This window comes from Megascapheus bottae, chromosome 11 (assembly GCF_031878675.1).
Source record: "Megascapheus bottae isolate mThoBot1 chromosome 11, mThoBot2.hap1, whole genome shotgun sequence".
NCBI classification, from domain to species: Eukaryota; Metazoa; Chordata; class Mammalia; order Rodentia; family Geomyidae; genus Megascapheus; species Megascapheus bottae.
In genome coordinates, this window is record NC_143519.1 from 25,002,838 (window position 1) to 25,025,134 (window position 22,297).

Below are 22,297 nucleotides of genomic sequence, written 5' to 3' on the forward strand. Positions count from 1 at the left end.
TGGGTGGTTTGAACACATTGTGGGCTTCAGAACTTGTTTATTCTAAGCAAGGATAGAATCATGAATGCAGAAATACATATGCTGTATGTATGTATGCATGCATGTGTGTGTGTGTATGTATGTATGTATGTATGTATGTATGTATGTATGTATGTATATGCCTGAAAGTTATTTCCACTAATTATCACTGTACTAATTGAAGGAGTTTAACCATTGGGACTTCTTTTACTAGCTGGGAACATTACTAGTATGTATAATGTTGTTATGGATGTGGTGGTGAATGAGCCAGGAAAATCAGAAAGCTAGAATTATTTCTAAGGAGGATTTGATTTCTGATTTAAAAACAACATAGTTTTCATAGTTTTTATATGAGTGAGAATTTATTTCCTTGTTTGAATGCTTATAAAATTATGTAAGACCACCAGTAAGAATATTGAGAAACTTTTTGTGAAAATATAGTGGTCTTTAAGTGTGCTAAGTGAAACAAGGACCTGGCTAGGTTTTCATGATCTATTAGTTTGTAACTTCAAAGACTCTAGTTAGCTTGCATTTTTTCATATGTTTTTTATTGTAATTAATAGAAGCATTACATTATATTCGCCAGATAGAAGGAGTTTTCATTTTTTTTAAACTATTGAGTTTATCACAGCTAGTGGGGAAAGTGGTTAGACTATATCAGCTATAAATTGGTACAAAGCACTAAAAGGGACATTAGCCTTTAATCAGATTCTAACAGTCCATTAACTTGGTGTTCTAGAATCCCTTTGTCTTTTCTCCTTTGCTTAGGGTTACTATATAAGGCCTTTTTTCCCCCTCCTTTCTTTTTTTTTTTTTTTTTTTTCCCAGTCCTGGGCTTGAGCTCAGGGCCTGAGCACTGTCCTTGGACTTTCTCAAGTCTAGAGCTCTACCACTTGAGCCTCAGCACCACTTCCGGCTTTTTTTTTTCTATGTATGTGGTACCGAGGAATCGAACCTGGGTCTTCATGCGTGCTAGGCAAGCACTTTAACCACTAGGCCAAACTCCCGGTCCCTCCCCCTCCTTCCTCTGAGGTAAGAAGCAGTATCTGTTCATCCTTCTTTGTCTGCCAACCAAACAGCCTCAGGGAGGCTGTTGTGAAGGTGGCTTGCTGGAGTTGTGGTTGGCTGTGAGTAGGAGGCTGGCTGGCTGTGGGAAAATTTTCCTGAGTTGGCTGATGGCAACCCACGATGGCTACTTCCAATTGAATAAACAAGTGGCAGTTTGAGACCACACCTTTTGTTTAAACAGACCTAGTCCTAGCAGAGAGGATTTTAAGTTAGTAACAGAGTAACTGAGCTGGCCAGCAAAGAGCTGATTAGCAAAAGCAGCTTTTTCTTCAGCCCCTAACAATTAAGATGTAAACTCTCCTCTAAAATATGGACAATTCAAAAGCAATGTATAAATAAATTACTGAATAAATAAATAAAATTTGAAAGAATATATCCTCCTAATTTTGCAAATATGTTATTTCTCCACGTAAAGATATGACAGTGATTTTTTTCTATTGTAGTACCTAAATATCTAAATCATGTTGTTATAAGGTGAAAATATACAGAAGCCACATTTTGCCAATTTGAATTTTATATTGATTATTATTATTATTTTTTTTTTTTTGCCAGTCCTGGGCTTGAGCTCAGGGCTTGAGCACTGTCTTTGGCCTTTCTCAAGGCTAGAGCTCTACCACTTGAGACTCAGCACCACTTCCAGCATTTTTCTATGTATGTGGTGAGGAATCGAACCTGGGTCCTCGTGCATGCTAGGCAAGCACTCTACCACTGGCCAAATTCCCTGTCCCCAATTTGAATTTTTGAATCTTTATTACAAGGCCAGTGACTGCATGGCAGACTCTCATCTCAAACTCCAGCAGCCAGAAAACACTCAATACAGTTAGGAAACTGGCCAATTCAGCTCCTATGGAGAGCCATGATGACAGGAGAACAGCCAGGAGACAGGACACAGGACCTGAACCTAGAGACATGTGGCATGGTGTAATGGCGCCTAAGCTGGTTCAACCTATATAGGGTCAAGGCAGGATGGCAGGATCACAGGATGCTCCCAGACCCATGTACTGGACTGACAGATCTGGTAACCTATCACCAAGAGCTCACCCCTAGCTCCAGGCATGTAGGCACCACCAATCACCTGGGAGAGAAGGGCTTTACCTTCCTCCACCAGGAGCACTAGAGCCAGGCCCTAATTTTCCATATTTAAGGCTTTCCTGAGGCCTTATTTTCTCAGAAGCAGAGCCCTCCCAGCTCACCTTGAGGCTAGGCATCTGCGTTTAATGTGTAGCCTTTTCTTACCATTAGACTTTCCAGCACTGGGTGGAGAAATCCCTGCCTCCAATCAGAGGCCCCAGGATGACTGAGAAGCTCCCAGCCCCCAGCACAGGGACTGATGGCTGTGACTCAGTTTCCTTACTTAGGCTCAGCTACCTTATTTCAGACTAAACCTTTTAAACTGCTCATTAGTTAACTGGTATAACAATTTCCTTTTTTTCTTTTAATAATTATTTGTGATGAGAGATGTTACAGAGTTCATTTCTTTGTGTGTACTTTCCTTAATGAAACAATCAAGAAATATGAGGAATAATTCAAGTGTCACTATATTGCACTGTTGATGTTATTTAGCAAAAAGATCAGTATTTTATAATTTGTTGAGATGAAAATATTTAACTGTTTTATGAATACTACATGAAAGATGGTAACATAATTTTGAAATTATACTGACTTATTACTGTTGGGCAAACTAGCAAATTATTATTATTATTTTTTTTTTGGTGGCTTGAAATCAGGGCCTGAGCACTGTCCTTGGTTTTCCGCAGGGTTAGCACTCTACTGTTTGAGCCATAGCACCACTTCTGGCTTTTCTATGTGGTACCAAGGAATCGGGTCTTTGTGCATGCTAGGCAAGCATCCTACCACTAGGCCAAACTCTGGCGGGCTTTGCTTCTTCCCACCTTTAAACATGTAATACATCCCCTTTAAATGTCATGGTCATGTAGCTACATTCTGTAATTGAGCAAAAATAAGAATTTAGTATTATGTGCCCCAATTTAGTCAATATGTTCAGGTCAAAGTTGGCATTCTAAATACGGTTAAATTGAACCTGATTTACATGCAATCCTGACTACCTTCCTAATGTACTGAGTTCAGAAAACCCTTAAAGCAGTGAAAATTGGTAGAAATTAAACCAAACCTTATCTTATAATGTTACTGGAACTACTGTTGAGTCACAATATAAATGCTGCCTTACAAGAGCGAAGAAGCTGAGCCAAGCATGTAAAACCAAAAAGAAATGTTCTTTTGTTAATGTTTTTAAAGAATTCACTTTTAACTGAGTATTTATGTTAGTTGTCTTTAAAAACTAGTTGGGGGATTGACACGTAGAGCTTTAATATTTGACAAGTCTACAACTACTTTGTCTTGCTTGTAAATTATTTAGGCTTTGACAGTAAGTTATATTTTATGTGATTTTCTCTTTTACGGATGTTTGTCCACAGTATAAGATCTGAAACAAAGGAAGCAAGGAACATGCTTTATGTTTTCTTGTATTCTTGAGAACATGACATCTAGATTTCCAGCCTACTAATAAATGCAGGTTTCCACACTCCATTACAGTCTGACCTTTATCCCAGAAGTCAGAAAATAAGACTGATTCATTTCACTTCTTGGTTATTATTTGAAAGGGAATTTTTGATTGGGAGAAATAATTGGTTATGCTGGTATTTTCACTTAATTATATTTCATTGTTAAAGAATTATGTTAGTAGTATCACAGTAGAATATGTTCATTTTAAATCATTTGTAGCTGAATCTTTTTTTTTCTTCCTCTCTCTTCTCAGAATATCAACACCTTTGAGAACAGAATGTTAATGCTTGATGGGATGCCGGCAGTCAGAGTCAAAACAGAACTTCTGGAATCTGAACAAGGGGTAAGCCTTTACTCCCATTCTCTTGATCACAGTGACATTCATTTCCAGAGAATCCTGAGGTTTGTAAGGCACTTGAGCTTTTTCCTTGGCCTAAGCATTTCTCTCAAAGGAAACATTGTATGAACAAATCATCTGAGATTATGGTTTATTATTACCTAGTAACAACTTCAAATATCACTTCATCGGTATTTAGATCATATCCTGACATTAGGAAAGATTGGTGACATGATGAGAAACATGGATAGATTTACACTGGTGAGTGTTCTGAAAAGTTACTAAAACTCCAAACAAGATAAAGTACTAAAACGTAAGATGAGAGTACAAGCTCAATGTCAAATGCTAAATTAGGACAGTACAGAGCACAAGTTAGGGGGTGTTGTTTGTTGGATAAAGTTTTCTTTTGACCTTTGTCTTGATCCTTTATTTTCTTTTGACTCCATGAGGTAGAGGATGGCTGAACAAATGGAGGTCAGTGAATTTGGAAAGTATGACGGGATGTCATTGGACCTTTACAGTCTATGATATTCTTTGAAACTTTGCAATGAAATTTCTAGAACATTTTGAAGAATGACAGACAGGATTGCACAGTTCAATGCTGGTGAAATAACTACCTTATAAAGATTCAGCTTAGTACTCAGGTGGTAAAGAATCCTGAAGAAGCACAGACCACACAGTTTCAAATGTTACTTGTTTGACTTTGAGGAAAAAAAATCATGTGTTCTTCTGAATTTCCTAAGGATGCTCAACAATTTAATTTCAGTATATCTTGCCAAATCATCTGGATAGCATTTTGATGAATTAGTCTGTGATAAATTTGTTCTGTTTCTTTGGAGTTCTGTTTTGATTCACTTCTTAAAATCTACAGGCATTGTCATGAGTTTAAGAAATGTGTTCACTGGGCCGGGCATTTGGCCTAGAAATAGAATGCTTGCCTAGAATGCACAAAGATCTGGTTCAATTCCTAGGTACCATATACATAGAAAAAGCTGAAGTAGTGCTGTGGCTCAAGTGGTAGAGCTCTAGCCTTCAGAAAGCCCAAGAATAGTGCTCAAGCCCTGAGTTCAAGCCCCAAGACTGGCAAAAAACAAAACAAAACAAAATGGAACAAAACTATGTTCTGGGCCTGGCCTGGTGGCTCACACCTGTAATCCTAGCTACTCCAGAGGCTGAGATCTGAGGGTCAAGGTTCAAAGCCAGCCCAGGCACAAAAGGACCTGAGATTCTTATCTCCAATTAACCTCTAGAAAATGGGGCTTGGCTCAAGGGTAGTCAGGTTGGTAGCCTTGAGTTGAAGAGGCTCAGGGATAATTCCCAGGCCCAAGTGTAGTACAGTAGCCTTAAGCTGAAGAGCTCCAGGATAGGGCCTGGGCCCAGAGTTCAAGCCCTATGACTCCGCCCCCTCTATCCCCCCCAAAAAAATCTGTGATCTGCATCACTGGTTAAGGCCAAAGTCACTCATTCCTGTTACCAGTCTAGAACTCCTTAATTCTACACAGTTCTTTCCTCTTCACTGTCAATTTTTAGGTTTCATTGTAAAATTTTCTTGAAGGATTGAGGTATTGCGATAATCAAAGCCAATATACACAGAGATTAATGAATTAGAAGTGTACATTATAGCAAGGGCTTTTCTAACCTTAGTGAAAAAGAAAATATTAGAAGTTCTGAAACAATACATAATGACTGTCCATTAAAACCAATTTTCTTTTTTTTGTATGTGCAAGTAGCATTAATCTTTTAACTGTAATTTGTGAATATTATAACTATTCACAATTCAAATTTAGGTTATAAATACTGGAGAAAAAACATTTTTCTTAAGTCTTTATGTGGTCCTTAAATGTTTGACAATATAATTTTATCTCTTAGGGTATAGTTTCACAAAGAGCAGCTTATAGTATTTAAGGAAATGTGTTATGCGTTACCTTCCTGCACAATAAAATAACTTGTATTTAGTAATATGTAGAACTTTACATCTGTTTCTTTAAATTAGCAGTAACATCTAGCATTTCAGCGATTTTTAGTTTTGGCTACTTCCCTGTTTCTCATTGCAGGCAGTGGGTGGGTGGTAAATACTGTGTAATTTCAGAATGGAAAACCTATTTTTAGCTAAGGAATACTAGAATGTGAAAGATTTTATAATTATTCCTGCATCCAGAATTAAAAAGCATGGTTGAAGTTTAATTCCCCATCAGAAAATACAAAAACCATCAGTAACATTTAAACATTGTACATTATATGATTATGGGCTTTTGTAAAAGATGAGATATGTTTAGTAAAATGAGGAAAAGGTGAAAGATTCTGGATGTTTCTGGCTCATGCCTGTATCCTAGCTGCTCAGGAGATAGGTAGGTCACAGTTTGAAGCTGGCCTGAAAGAAAAGTTCATAAGACTATTTCTAATTAAGCAGCATAAAGGTATAAACCAGCCACAGCTCAAGTAGTAGAGCATGAGCCTTGAGAGAAAAAGCTAAGGGTATAGCTCAAAGGCTCGGAGTTCAAGCCTTATTGACAGAGAGGGGAAGAGGGGAGGTGGAGAGGGAGATTGGAACTTTCTTTCCTGGCTGCAGGCATGATTTTAAAGATATTCTACTTTATGGAAATTTTCTGTTTCCATGCAACATGGAGGCGGATGTTTGTTCTCTCCTGCTTGTTATAAATAGTCAGTCAGGTCTTCAACTGCCAACTGGTTTCTGCCTGTCGGTGTCCCTCAAAGGAACTCAGAGAACCAGTGAGCCCACTGGAAAGCCTAAAGAAAGACTGGCCCCATACCACGATCAGCCTCTTCACTGTGTTGCTCCAATGGCCTCACCTCATTCTCTGAAGAAGCTGTATAACGAAGGGATTTGGCCATTTTTTAAAAAAATCTGAATATAAATTCTTACAGAGCAAGGACTGTGTTTATATTTAGTTTTTGGCACAGAGAAAGTGCTCACTAAATACACAGGTTACTTAACGGTGCCTTCCAACTAGCATAGTGAAAAATACAACAGTCAGTAGCTAGCCATTAGCCCATGTTCTCTGATGGTGATAGTGAACATAAAATCAGAATTAAAGAGGAACATGTCTTCACACTGCTGGCACAGGTCTTGGTGTTGTGGACTAGATAGAAACAGGTATTCACTGAGTGTCTTGTGTCTGACTCGATGTTGCCTGACTCGGATTTGTTACCTAGGTTGTTAGATGTCTTGGTACAGGATCATTACCGTTTACTGAACACGACTTCCATTTTTCTTTACATGTGTGGGCAATACAGCCCACGCTGCTAAGCAGTCTGTAGAAGGCCACATGTCCTTATGCTTCAGGAGCACAGCAAGCTGTGTTGGAGTGACTTTGTTGGTGACCTTTGGGGTGTGTGCCCTGCTGTTACAGGAGCTTTCCAAGTCCTGTCAGCCTTTGGAGCACTTCCCATGTTCTAATATGTTATTAAAGCAAGGGACTGCAGCAGGAAGAAGGGACTGAGAGCTATTACACCTAGAGATGTGAAAGAATGTCGAGAAAGGGCATTGCCTCAGACATCAAATACCCGGGTGCAGTTTAGAATAATGTTGGGAAGTTCCCCTGTACGTTGAGGCCTCACTGATCTTACCTGTACAGTGGATGCCGGGACAAGAATTTGCTGTCAGGATTAGGCTGATATTTTATGTTGCTGAGCAAAGGCCAGAGTTAGGAGAAAGTATTTTCATGAGTGGCCTTTTTTGTCAGGGGCTGGGGAGGGGGGCGCAGGACGTAGTCTGGGGACTTGAACTTGGGGCCTAGGAGCTTTTATGGTCAAGGCCAGCACGCTACCACTTGAGCCATACCTCCACCTCTGGCTTTTTGGTGATTAATTGGAAATGAGAGTCTCTTAGATTTTGCTGTTTGGGCTGGCTTTAAACTCTGATCCTCAGATCTTAGTCCCATGAGTAACTAGGATTCCAGGTGTGAGTCATGATGATATTTTAGCCATCCTACAAGGAAAGATGCATGAGGGAAGGAATAAAAATGCAGACTTTCATGTAAGCTAGACATGTCCAGATGGGGAGTAGAACTAAGCAGGGGGACCTCAGGAGGCCTGCTACATGTGGTGGAGATGGGAAAGGGATGTAGTGTGCATGTGTGGGTGTGGGTCTGTGTGTGTGTGTGCACGCATGTGTACAAGTGCATACATGCACATTTTCCTTTTGAAGAAAAACAGGAAGAAGCAGTTCTGTTGTTCTTATTTCAGTTGCTGAAGGATTCCTAAGTTGCTTAGTAGAAATTCAGCATCTGATACTCTTAATTTCACTGAGAGTTTTAAGATAAATCTCAAGTTGAAACATTTCTCTACTACACCGTGTGTGTGTGTGTGTGTGTGTGTGTGTGTGTGTGTGTGTACGTGTGTGTACGCACGCGCACACGTTCATGTGCACATACCAGTTCTGAGACTTAAACTTAGAGCCTGTGTTCTATTTCTTAGCTTTTTCTACTCAAGGTCTGAGCTCTGCCATGTGAGCCCCAGCTCTACATCTGGCCTTTAGCTGATTCATTGGAGGTAAGAGTCTCATAGATTTTCCTGCCCAGGCTGTTTTAGAATTATAATCCATAGATCTCGGCTAGCTAAGAATCCAGGTGTGAGCCACAAAAGCCCATCTGGCTTGATTTTTGAAATAGTATTTTTGTTTTGTTTTATTTGTTTGGTTTCATATTTTTAGTCTGGGATGGCCTGGAACTGAGAAACTGAGATTCTTCTACCCATAGTAGCTGGGATTACTGATATGAACCACTGTTCCCAGTACTTAATTTGACTTTTAATTTAACTATGTCTGTAAAGATAGCGACTTTATCATGTGAAAATACAATAATGAAATGAAAAAATGGTTAAAGATGGTACATTTTTCTTTTCTTTTCTTTTGTTGGGTGGTGAGGATGCTATTTGCTCCCATTAAATAAAAGACATGCTAAGTTCACATACCTTAAAGATAGTCCCTGAAATATTGACAAGTGAATATAAAAAAATATTGTGTTTGCTTATGAAAGAGGATTTGGGGAGGGACAGAGAGGAAGCAAGGGCATTGCATCATTATGGAGGTTGGGTGATGAGTGCAAGGGAAGACTTGTTTATTCTGCCTAATTTTGCATATGTTAGAACTCTTTTTTAAAAAAATAAAGTGTTTCAAAAAGAAATAGAGAACTGTAAATAAAAATATGGAAAGAGAATAGACAGGGCTTCAGAGGGAAACATGAAGAAATGTTCATTACTCCATCTTCAGGGCACAGTTCTCTTCCTGGGAACTCTGCAACATCCTAGGTTCACAGAAGAGTTCAGTCTTAACACCATTGTCAGCCACGGGAACTCTCAGTCACCTGACCTTCCCATGTATGGACTAGGGGAGAAAAGCATGAAAAGGATATGGGAGGAGAAAGGAGAAGGGAAGAGGAAGAGGGAGAGAGAGAAAGGGAGAATAAACAGTTGTTTTGCCAACTTGAGTGTCCTCCACTCAGTCAGTAAGTAAGTATTCAATATTCCTTTCCTTCTGTGTCATCATTAGTAGAGCCAGTGTTCCTTTACCCCTTTGGGGGAGCTAGAAGTATTAGAGGCAAGAGTTGGAACTGAAGCTACAAGTTTTGCATTAGGTACTCTCTTCTTAACAGAAAATAGTAAGTCTTGCTCTTTACAGAGATCCGTATATATCCAGCCTTATTTTAGATATTGGATAAAAGAGAACAATGGAAGACATAGCCTGTTCCTTTGAGGTAGCTTACAGGCACGTGTGCAGGACATCTGTAACAAGGTGCTCAGAGCATTTCTATATAACAAAGAACTGAAGAGCACTGTGAAGCTGCTCTAATGGAGCTTCTCAAAGAGCGGAGCTTATGTTTTATGTTTCTCATTATTTCTCATCATCTTAGCCCAGGAGCTTATGAATAGGCAGAGCTCAATAAATAGTGATTCATTCAGATACTGTTTATTGTAAAGGAGAGTCTGTTTGCCACATGGTGGAATTGAGTGGTTTTTGAGACTGGTAGTATGTTATTATAAAGAATTGTAGTTCTTAGGCTTCATAAAGAAATATAGACAGGTGCAGGTATTGTAGCTGAACCTTGAGATGTGCTAGGAATGATGATAAGAGAGTTACACTGAAGTTCAGTAGCCTTGTGCTACCCCAATAACAAACCTAGCTTTGGGAAACATCTGTGCTTAATTTTGGCTTTAAGATCTAATGTATACTTTCATAGACAGGCTTAGTAGGAGAGTATTGCTTTAATGGCTTAATCAGAGTGAGGGCGTTTATCAGAATCACCACTTGCCTTGCCCTTTAACAGGCCTTTATTATTTGCCCGTCTACCCTGGAAACATGGGCTCACATTGCTAGTACACTGGTAGAATTATTGTGGGAATATAAATTGGTTTATCACTTAATATTCTCCGATGACCCAGTGCTTGAGATCTTTTGATCTACAGTGTCATGTTAGCATGTCAGTACCTGGCTTCAGAGATAAACATTGCAAAAGACACCTTTTTCCCCCCTAATTTGGCTAATGTGAGAAGGCCATTTAAAAAAAAGGCATTAAAAATGTGTAATTGCAAATCTTGTTTTAGGAAGATATATCCTGCACTAAAGATGCAGAGTTGCACTGTTTTTTAATAATGTCAGGAATGGCCAATAAATGTATTAATGGAAAGAATTGAAAATCAATGAGCTGTGATAGTAATTACAGAAAGCACCCCCAGGGAAATAGAGCAGGCAGCCAAATCCTTTCCTGCAGGAGCCACCCTGGGCCCTGCTAGGAAGTTGTTAATCGTGCCCTTCCTTCATTCCTGAGCAGTATACTTTCTCCTTCACTCACAATTCTGAAACACCAGCCTACCCCTGGTACTGTAATGGCTCAGGATACCTACAGGCGATCCCGGTCATAAGTTTAGGTTCTGGAAATGAGAAGTAATATGCCATGCTTCTAAGAATTATTTGCATTTTTATAGGGTCAGTGCTTTCTAGCAATGAATACTTCTTAAAGGAATTTCATGCTCTTGAAGAATTTGTGAAATTTACACTGGGGCAAATTAATTTTTCCATAGTGTCCCAGCTTATGACAGATAGTGGCCTGCGTGTTGCCTGCTTGTCCATGTGTTTGGAGAAAGAAAATGTCTTTACCAGGAATTTCTCTCTAGCTGGATACGTTGCTAACGTATGCAACATTGATTTACAGTTTATGAAGTATCTCCCCAAAATATCCTACTTAACTCTTGAAAGATTTTTCTTGTGGCTACAGATGAGTACCTGCTGTGGGAATTGACTTTCCCCCATAAAGATGTAGAATTCCAAATAATAGATGAAATATTTTTCACCTAGGGACTAAGAGGGAGCAATCTTTTCAGAAAGCCAGCAGGAAAAATTCTGCTACTGCTTGAGCCTGCTTCTTGGAGGTTGTCTCTAGACTCGAAGGCAAGGAAAAAGAGCAGTGGAGACTAAAGTGTCATTGATTGATGAAGCAGGGATGGGAATTTGAGAGAGGTCAGAGAAGGGACTTGGGAGATGAGCAGTGTCTGAGATGGGAGTTACACAGATAGAACACTGGCTTCCCAGGGCTACTTATCTTCCTGTGCATAGAGGAAGACAAAGAAGAGACCTCGTGTAAGGCCATAAGCTACATAATTCTTGAATGGCACACAGAGTCCACACATGCTGGAATGGAGAGACCTCTGCCAGCAGAGGGCAATAAGGAGAGCTATAAAGATCATGACTTAGTAATGAGCTCAGAAACAGGCCCCACAGCTATCTGAGTTGAACCTAACATGACCACCCTTAGAAACCACTATTTAAGAATGAAATGTATCTGCCAGTGTGGTTCATTTATATCCCAGAATAAAAGTCCACTCTCAGAAATTTCAGCAAGTTATAACACAAAAGTGATGTGAAAATTCTAATGACTAACATCCTGTCAGAATTGACATATGTACAAGGAAGTGGGAAAATATATCTCATAACCCAATGAGAGGAAGAAATCAATTGTGTGACATTAAAAAAAAGAGTAGATGGGCGGAGAGTTTGGCCTAGTGGTTTAAGTGCTTGCCTAGCATGCATGAAGACCCGGGTTCGATTCCTCGGTACCACATACATAGGAAAAAAAGCTGGAAGTGGTGCTGAGGCTCAAGTGGTAGAGCTCTAGCCTTGAGAAAATCTAAGGACAGTGCTCAGGCCCTGAGCTCAAGCCCAGGACTGGCAAAAAATGAGTAGAAATAAGGAATTTGTTTTCCAAGATGACCAAAAGTTGAGAGAGTGAATAGTTTAAGACAACTGTACATTTAAATGTAGCTGAGAGAGGAGGGTGGTTTTTATGTAAAATGTTCTTTACCACTATTTTTTAAAAAGAAAAATTTTTATTTTTAAATTAAAAACAAAATGAGACCACTGAGGATCTGTGGTTTCATAAGAAAAAAGAGCGTTCATCTTGGCTAAAGGAGAACTTAAGCAGAAATTTCTTTGGCTAGTTCAGAAGTAAAGAGGCTATTTTGTACATTGCCTCGAATATTTGTACATTGCCTCGAATAGAGGATGAGTAGAGAGATCCATGTATTGAAGGTCAGCTAGTTAATGAATAAACATGGGCTGGGACCATACCATCTGCCTTTGCAGGAAAGAAGTCTCTTATAGAAGGGGTGGCACTTCCTGTTTAATCTTGTGAATCCTGTTGACAAAGTCTCTAGATCACACTGAAGTTCTTTATTTGATATCATTTTTCAATTAAAGAATTTATTAACATTAATTCTGATATTATTTTTCAAATGTCATGTTTAACAAACAAGTATTCAAGAAGGTGATCTTTATGATAATATCATTTTAAAGGAAAGTGTTATTGTATTAAAAACCCTATGAAGCAAATAAAAGGCAATCACATCATCTTGAAAAAATAGTTCAGATTTTTTTTTTTGCTTTGGAAGCAGTAGTTACTATTGACATTCTTTTGTGTGTATGTTAAGATCAGGGCTTGAATTTAGAGCTTTGAGCACTGGCTCATCTTTCTTATTCATGGCTGGTATACTTGAGCCACACCTGCAGTCTGGCATTTGCTTATAATTGGAGATGTAGTCATGAAGACTTTTTTTTGCCTTAGCTGGCTTGAGCTGTGGATCCTCCAGAAATCAGTCTCCTGAGTAGCCTAGATTACAAATATGAGTCATTATTGCCTGGCTGTAATAAACATTCTTCTAAGAGAGGGAAGGAGGGAGAGAGGGAGAGAAGAGTTACAGCATCACACAGCAACAGAAATCAAACTGTGCTGCATATGTGAATAACAGGCTTAAAAACAAGAAATATGAGATATAATAAAACATTTCTTAATGATAAAGGAGTCATTTATCAGGAGAGAGAATGGTCCCAAATTCCTGATTTTAGTAATTCTTTGAGTAATATCTCCAGATATTACTCAAAACTGAAAAGTTACCATGTATCCAAGACTACAACCACAGCATGGGAGTACATGCTTATGAATGGAGATGTCTTCTCTATTGTAAAGCTGTCCATCTTTGTAGTTCAGTTTTGAGAATTGCTGTAAGAACTTATGCTGAGTGTATGCTTTCATAGCAAGTAATGCTCACTATCACATTAACAAACTTAAGAATTTAGGATGGATTTTACAAAACACTTTAGTTCAGTAGCCCAATCAATGTAAACCTAGTGATATGTACTGTAACTTTGGTATAACTATAACTTTGGAACTGTTCCTTTTATCACATGTTTGAAGATATAAAAAAGATTTTACTACATATGTTTACCATAATGTTCTCCCTTAATAATAAAAAATGTTCCAGAATACCCCCTGCTTGTCACACGGGCCAAGTTTTATTTCGAGGCATGTCAGTCAATTTCCAAAGTCAATAGATTGAGGAGAACTACCATCACACACTACTTATTAGATTCAGCTTCTAAAAAATTCTCTATCATAGTATTTTGAGACTCTGGAATTTCATACATATGTAATAACATAAAAATGTCAACAGGTTTTTCTTTTTCATTGCTTTACAAATTATGACAGTCACCACTGAGGGGAAATGTGTCTATGCTCTAGAGGCATTTGATTCGGTGCTTAGTGGCAACTTTGGTCAATTTTAATGTCTTACTAAGTGCTCCTGGCTGTGGCAGTGGAAGAATGAAAATATCCACTGTCACTGGTTATCCATTTCCATGGTCCTAAAGAAATACTGTCAAAGCATTGGCTTAGTTGGGCACTGGTGGCCTAGCTTCTCCAAAGGTTTGAGATCTGAGGATCACATTTCAAAGCCAGCCCACCTAGACACCTCTGAGAGACTCTTAACTCCAAGAAACAGAAATGAAGGCATAGCTCAAGTGGTAGAGTACTAGCTGTGGACAGAAAGGCTGAACAACAGCTTGAGGCTTCGAGTTTAAGCCGAGGTACTGCCTTGCACAAACAGGAAAAGTTTCCTTTTATGCCTTGTCAAGGAACTGACTCATAGTCACCAGGATTAATTAATAAGCTTTCTAACTCAGCTTTCCAACCCTTGAGTCCCTCTCTCTCTCTCTCTCTCTCTCTCTCTCTCTCTCTCTCTCTCTCTCTCTCTCTCTCTCTCTCTCTCTCTCTCTCTCTCTGTCTCTCTGTCTCTCTCTCTGTCTCTCTGTCTCTGTCTCTCTCTCTCTCTCTCTCTCTCTCTCTCTCTCTCTCACACACACACACACACACACACACACACACACACACACACACTCTCTCTCTCTCTCTTTCATTATTGTGCTTTTGTCAGAACTAATTATATCATTTTTGGTGACATTATGAAGACAACAATTGAGGTAGATCATTGACTAGTAAAGCCTATATTTAAATAAGGCACTCTCATTCTGTAAATGGTAGATGAGCAATTGCTCTTCTTGGTTGCTATTGGTTTAGAATTTTGGGTATTCGTTTCTTGTTTTAAACAGGAAAGAAATTAATGCAACTCCGGGTTTAAAACTCTAACCTCACTTAGCTAAGTCAGCTATGACTAGGTGGTAGAAGGACTCCCCAGGGTTGCTTTTTTTTTGTACTTTATTTACTTATTTATTTTGGCTATTTTTTACATTATTGTAAGCTTATAAAGTTACATACTTAAAAATGTTTTATTTTACATTTTATAGGAAAGATTCTTATTTGGACTTTTAAAATGGTTGTCTGTACATTCCTATCTGTGCTTAAAAAATGAGAGTATCTGAGAGTATTTTTTAACTGACAATGCAGAATATTTTTTATGAATCAGCAGAGTTTTAGGTTCTGACCATTCTGATTTTATTTTCAGTTTCCACGTGTGACCTCTTCATGTACAAGATTACATACTTTTATTCCTATGCCATTGGGTACTCAAGAGAGTAATTGATCAAAAATTCATTGTCTGATTACCTTCAGATATTTCACAGAGTAATACTGTTTCATTGACATTGTCCTCAGAACTCACAATGCTTGTTGTTTTCTGAAGTCATAATACAGGTCTAGGGAGAGCTGTCTGTTTGCCTCACATCTAGAAACCTATGCAGTCATTGAGTCTACTTTTCCTCTCCGCAATGGATTTTACTTTCCATGGTGGCTTCTGATTTTTCTACTACTATTCCATTAGTGCATATCAGTAGAGATTTTGCCTTAATTCTCTTTGGGTTCCTACTTGATGGGTTTATGCACATTCTTGTGCAGTGTTTTTGAACTTATAGAAATGTTCCTAAGAAGAATGAAGCATTTTCTGGCATAGTAAAAGGTATACAATTAAGCTAGAGTGAATGAAATTACATACATAATATTTGGCATGGTCCATTATGTTCTAAGTAAGAAAAGTGCAACTGCTTGTGCATTTGTTACCTGTTAATCTGCCTTTCTCCTTGTGCATTTGAGAATTATAGTGTATACCCAGTTATTCACAGACTGACAAAAAATTTAAGATTAGAGATACACGGGGACAAGGTGGTGTTATTGTCTGTTTATTTGACTATATATGACGAATATACACACATGTATACATACACACATACGTTTAAATCTCTCTGCACTTAAATTAATTTCATTGTTTACAAACTTGTATATTCACTTTCTTGATCAGTATATCAGGTTGTATGTCAATGATTTTGAATAAGTGTATTGATTCTGAGAATCTTGACCCTAGCAAGCTACTTGTGTTTCAGCTTCTTCCTTAGTAGAATATAGATTGTAATAGGACCTTCCTTATGACATTTATAAGAAGAAAAAGTGAATTTATGTTAGATTTATTAACCACTAGTTGCCCTTTCAAGCTGAAATATCTTGTTTCTTTATTGCAGTCATAGTTTTGTAAGTCCCAACACAAATGTCCTCTTCCATAAAGCATATCCATTGATATCTCTCCTTTGTACTTTTATTGGCTGTATTTATAGATATTATCCACCCAATTTAGCATGTAATTGAGCTCGTGTTAGTCATATATATTAATTCTCCTCAGCTTTGTTGTAAACACATTCATTTGTGATTTCAGTCTCATGGATGGAGTATCTTGTTAGGAATGAAGATAAATAAGAGTCTGGTTGGAGGAGCTCCACATTATATTTCAGGATTGATACTAACTTCCCAGTGAGAATATTGGGAAATGAATGAAAGGTACCATTTATACTCACCCCTGTGTGCTTGGTCATTTATACGACCTCATCTCACAGTCCCAGTTATCTTGTGGCAGTCCTTCCACTTTGCCATTGAGCACATGTATAATTAATGGCGGTTGAAGAAATTCAAGGTCATGCTGCTCTCCAAATCCATACCAGCTCTGTGTGATCTTACATAGCCATGCTGTTTTGGTGTGTGATAATAAACTCCCATCTAACAAAGGTTAGAAACATCCTACCTGGGGCAGGATGAAAAGTCGTGGTATCATTGTTTGTCATTGTTGTTACAGATCTAGAAGAAATATTTTCATTATTTTTATCATATGTGATGACAGATGTTGACATTATACTGTCTGTTGGTCAGTTACTGAAGCTGCTTTGTTAGCAATGTATTTGCACTGAAGAAAAGCTGTAGGGCTAAGGTCTGTCTTGCTTCAAGTGTGTGTGTGTGTGTGTGTGTGTGTGTGTGTGTGTGTCCCGCAGGATTCCAAACACTTCCTTGTGTGCCGTCATCTCAGTGTGTGCATTGGTTAATCAAGAAGAAGGAACAGAATCCTGTCAACACAGTTGTTCACAGGACAAGTGGAAAACATCATAAAAGTCACTTCCCTAAAATCCTAAAAATAATCAGTAGCCATTGTGAGATTACAGTCCAGGACTTCTAACCGTTAACCTTTAGCTAAAGAGTTTCACTGCCTGAACCTCTTGCCTTCCAAGACATAGGAGTGTCAGTAAGGACTGTGGGTTGACAAGATCCTGGTCTTCTTAGGGCCCAGAATAGCACTGCCATGAGGAACCACTGGTCTCAGCATGTTAGTGGAATTGGGGCTGAGTCTTGTTGACTTGGGAGGTATGGAGAGAAAAATGAAAGGACATAGATGGTTGAGTGGAAATAGTGGGTAGGGAGAAAAGAAATGGAAACATGGTAGTGCTCCATCTGATAGCTGATACTTATAAGGGAAAGAAGGTCTTCATCCTCTTGCTTGGGCAGCGCAGTTCTTTTACTTGTAATAGAATGTAAGAGAAGAACATTGGCCATCTACTGAGTTTTATTGGGTGGATGGTAGTCAATCACAGCTTCTGGAATCTTCTATTCTCTCCCTTGGCCCTTCATTTGAACATTTTCAAACTTGGTTTATGCTGTTGCATTCAAGATGCTACTGCATATTGAAGGCCACTCAAATTGGTGAGAAGTCACATTAAGTCCCAGGACTTAGCACATTTTGACATAGAATGTAGCATTTATCAAGGTGTTATTTATTTGCTAAGCAAGCTGTAAGATCTATCCTATGCATACCCCCATTAGAAAAGAGAAGGTCAAAATTTCCCAGGCTGTTGTCGTATTCATAGCTTTTAGGGTGTCCTGAATCAGAGTGAGGTAGTGATTTCTGGCAGCTGTGACTTCTGAGTTGCTACTACCTAAATCGTAGACCCTCCCCTCTATAAAGGAACAATGGACCATTTTACATAGTGGCTGAGATTGGTGAATAGGTCTTTCCTGGCTGATGTTGTGGGTCTGTTTAGAATAGTCTACAGGTATTACAGACTGGACATCTTTTCAGTATCTGAAATTGATTGGTAGATAGACATCAATTTGGAATGACACCAATAGGTTCCTTTAAACCTCAGTGAGTCTCTGGAGGAATTGCACTGTTAAGTGGGGTAGTAAGAGTGATTTGGGCCAATGCTGTGCCAATTGCCTTTGAATTCCTGGAGTATGTGAGTCTCCTTTGTCAGAAGCAGCATTGTATTTCCAAGTTCCAAGCCAATTACCAGTGAATCGGGAGCAACACACTTAACACTGTCTTTGAATAAGTAGTTCACATTTTACTCATTGACATTTTATTTTACCTCTTCTCTATCAAGAGAGTGAATGACTCATTTCAAAGTTAAAAAAAAGATACTTGAACTGTTTGAAATATTGATGTTATAAGTGCTATAACTTTGGAGAGGAAGCAGGAAAATTGGCATTTAAATGATGGCTCCAAAGACTTCCCATCTTTTGTATAGAATGAGACTCACTATTGCAGTGACACTGTGGGGTTCAGATCCAGAGTTCATTTCTGAATGTCTAGCAGCAGGCATGCAGTGCCTGGCAGGATCTGCATAAAGCTGCCCATGGAGAAAACCTGAGTGGTTAATATGCAGCCTTTACTCCTTTGGCCAATTGAGAGGCCTGATAAATGAGGTTTTCTGGGATACTTTTTCTTAATTACTATGCTAAAATATTGCCCCTTCCCCCCTCTATTTTCATTCTTTAATTTTTTAAAGCAATCTGAACAAAAGTGCTTTTGGATTCCCAAAGTCTTGCATAATACTAGTAAAATGCCAGAAGTAGACCCTTTATCCATGTTTGTTTCTTTTTAATTTGTGCATTCAGACCAAAACTCTGAGACTAGTTGTTTGTTTGTTGTGTGTGATACAGTAGCATTATATTATGCTGGGTAGCCATCGTTTTATTTGTTCTGATATGAAGGGTCAGAAAAATCTTGTATCTCTCTGGGTTTTAAGGACAGATAGATCACCCTCTAAAGCTAATTAGGCCCACCCTATACTATTTTCCTTATAGTGCCTGAACGTTTTCCAAAATTTATTTTTGACAAAGCAGCTTTTGATTTTTCTGGTGTTTTCAGTGGACACTCTGATGCTAAAATCAGATCCTGTCCGTGCGACATTTGAAGCCCAGGATCATTCCATTTACAGCACCTGGAAGAATATTTATAGGATTTCAACACAGAACTCAGAAGTAAAAAAGCCAAAAACTTCACTTGGCAATTGGTATGGGAAATATTTAAGGCAAAGAGGGGCAAAAATCAAGGAACATTAAGTGTAGATAGGCAATAAAGGTTTTTATTCCCTGGAAATACTAGCAGTGTAGACAGAGGATGATTTCTTTGAAACTAGACCCTGAATTAATTCAGCGAAATGAAAGGAGCCCCAGAACAATGCTGCAACAGTGGAAATCCTCCTCAGATTTTTTGCATTGTCCAACACATGTGACTTATGGAATAAATAATAGTAAGGGTATGTACAATGATAAAGGTAATGCTATTTATTGACAGAAGTTTGTAGACTCTAAAACCCTCATAAGGGTGTGATAGAGTCTGAATGATAGTTGTCTCTGTCTTTAACATAACAGACCATCATACTGAAGACAGGAAGAGAACCTGAGATGAAATAACTAAAAAGCATGTGTGGATGGATGTAGCAATTGGAGGAGGGGATTTAGGCACTTCTTATTTGGTTTTTGGATTCATTTCATTTTCCTTCCATCAGTTTTCTTCCTTATATCATGATAAATAATATCAGCAGAGAAAAAAAAAGCCTTGGTTATCTAGAGAGACCTTAAAAATGAGCCTAGAGAGATCTTTAAAATGAGTGTTTGGGCATACTTAGGTTATGTATTGCTGTAGTTGTCGTTAACTGCTGTAGAATGGAGTGGACATATTTTCTGGGACACCAGTCTGATTTGTGAGTAAATATTACAGAAATATTTCTGATATATCTTGCACAACTAGGTAGTAATTCTTGTAAGCGAATCAGAACTAAATCTAGGAATATTCTGTCCATGTTGAGGATTCCTAAAATTTATTATTATTATTTTTGTTGTTGTTAAATCAGAGACTTCCTGCAATGTAGGGAGTTATAAAAAGGTCTGCTCCAAGCAGGTCTCCAACCACCAAGGTAGCACTCAATTAGATTACAAGACATCCAATTATCAGAATCCAAATTGTTGCTATTTTGTTCCCTTTCTCCCTCCCTCCCTTCCTTGTGGTGGTACAAGAGCTTGAACTTAGGGCCTAGGCATTGTACCCTAGTTTGTTTGTTTGTTTGTTTTCCATTCAAGGCTGGTGTTCTACCCCTTGAGCCACAACTCTACACTGGCTTTTTTTTTTAATATTTATTACTCTTAAATAGTTCTACAAAGGAATTTCCATTCACCAAAGCCATTTATAAATACAGTGCAGTTTGATCAACGTTGCCTCAATGATCTCACCCACTATTCCCGTCCTTTCCTTTACCCATTGCAATTCTAGGTTATGCATTGAAATTTTTGACATTTTTAAAAAATTTTTTTGCCAGGCCTGGGCTTGAACGCAGGGCCTGAGCACTGTCCTTGGACTTTCTCAAGGCTAAAGCTCTATCACCTGAGCCTCAGCGTATGGAATCAAACCCTGGTCTTCATGCGTGCTAGGCAAGCACTCTACCCACTAGGCTAAACTCCGGGCCCCAATTTCAGCCATTTTTAACAAAGCAGTTTATATGTACAGTGAATCAGAAAAAAAAAAAGATACACTGGCTTTTTTTGTGTGTGGTTAAATGTAGATAACAGTCTCTTGGACTTTCCTGCTTGAACTGACTTTGAACCTTAATCCTCAGATCTCAACCTTCTTGAGTATCTGGGATTACAGTCGTGAACCACTGATGCCTGGCTCTTCATTAGTTTTTCATAGTGATCACCTTGGCAGCACAAAATCAAAACAGAGGACTTAATGCTAAATGAAGCAGCATTAAAAAGCCAGTAGGAATAGGATTTAGAATCCATGAGTCAAAAAGTTCACAGTACAAATTAGAGTTGTCTAAGTAGTCTGGCAGGAGAAATATCTGGCCAAACTCAGAATCAGAGAGAAGGAAATAAATCTTTGTTGGATAATTATTTTACTAACATTCTTCCTTTTATTTTCTTCCTTTTTCTGGTAGGTAGCTCTCTCCCTCAGTATTGGGTTTGATTGAGAAAAGAGCTTGAATCTTAGTACCTTGTTGTAATCATATAGAATTCTCATATCCATCTGAAAATCTTTTGGAGGATAAGGTGAAATAGGTTCCTTTAGTGAGGTATTTCCATCCATCGTTCATCTGCATCATGAACTGGAGAACTGGCTTTTTCTCATGGCAATTGAAAAGAGAGAAAAGTAGAAATATTGCTGGGTATAGCAATTCCAGTAAGAGAAGATCAAGGTGGAAAGATTGCCATGGAAACAAGGGTTTGAGTAGGAGTTTTTAAAAATGCAAAGAGAGAAGTGTATTTGGGGAATAAAGAAGGAAGGGAAAATAAATCTTGTTTTGAACACTTATAATTGTACTTCCTAAGTCAGCATTTGCAATGAAGCCATTCTGTGGTTCTTTTCATTCACTTTCTTGTGAGTTAGCTAAGCAAACAAAAAATTAAGTGGATTAACCACTTCAAGATGAACTGTCCTCTTGTTTATTTACTAACTTCAAATAATACTAACTTGCAGTTAAAATAGCACTTTCTAACTTACTGTTCAGAACTCTTTGTTTCATTTCCTCTGTGCCTCTCAGCGGAAAAATTCAATAGATGTGGTTAGGTTAATATTTCTATTCATTCTGAATTTAAAAAATGACTTCTGAGTATTCTGTGCGAAGTGTTGATGTCTACTCTGAAGGCACCAAACCATATGATTGAAGTGAGTTTATGCTGAAAGGCAGGATGAGATTGTAATAGGGGATAAGAATGGTGATTTAGTTTAAATGTTTATTACTTATTTCTTAGATTGAGCACCTTCCTCTCATGTATTATTTCATTTAGTTCTTCTGATACCCTCTGGAATAGCTACTAATGTTCTCTACTTCCTCAAAAGGGAAATATACCTTAAGTCAGAACTGTCAGAGTTCGATAACTGGAAAATTAATTTAAAACATTGACAGAGGAAGTGGCGCTGTGACTCAAGGGGTAGGTGGTGGCCTTGAGCTGAAGAGCACAGGGACAGTGCCCAGGCCCAGAGTTTGAGTCCCATGACTGACCAAAAATATGTCAGAGA

General features: G+C 38.4%; 1 protein-coding gene across 5 annotated transcripts in view; it reads left to right on the forward strand.

The window, feature by feature from the left end:
- The window catches only part of Klf12 (KLF transcription factor 12), a 355,357-nt gene that overhangs the window by 171,991 nt on the left and 161,069 nt on the right, over positions 1-22,297 (forward strand). For all 5 annotated transcript variants that reach the window (XM_090342036.1, XM_090342038.1, XM_090342035.1 and 2 more), the window contains one exon: positions 3,863-3,952. In XM_090342036.1, coding sequence (XP_090198162.1) covers positions 3,863-3,952 — 90 coding nt within the window. The remainder of the gene's footprint in view (positions 1-3,862; positions 3,953-22,297) is intronic.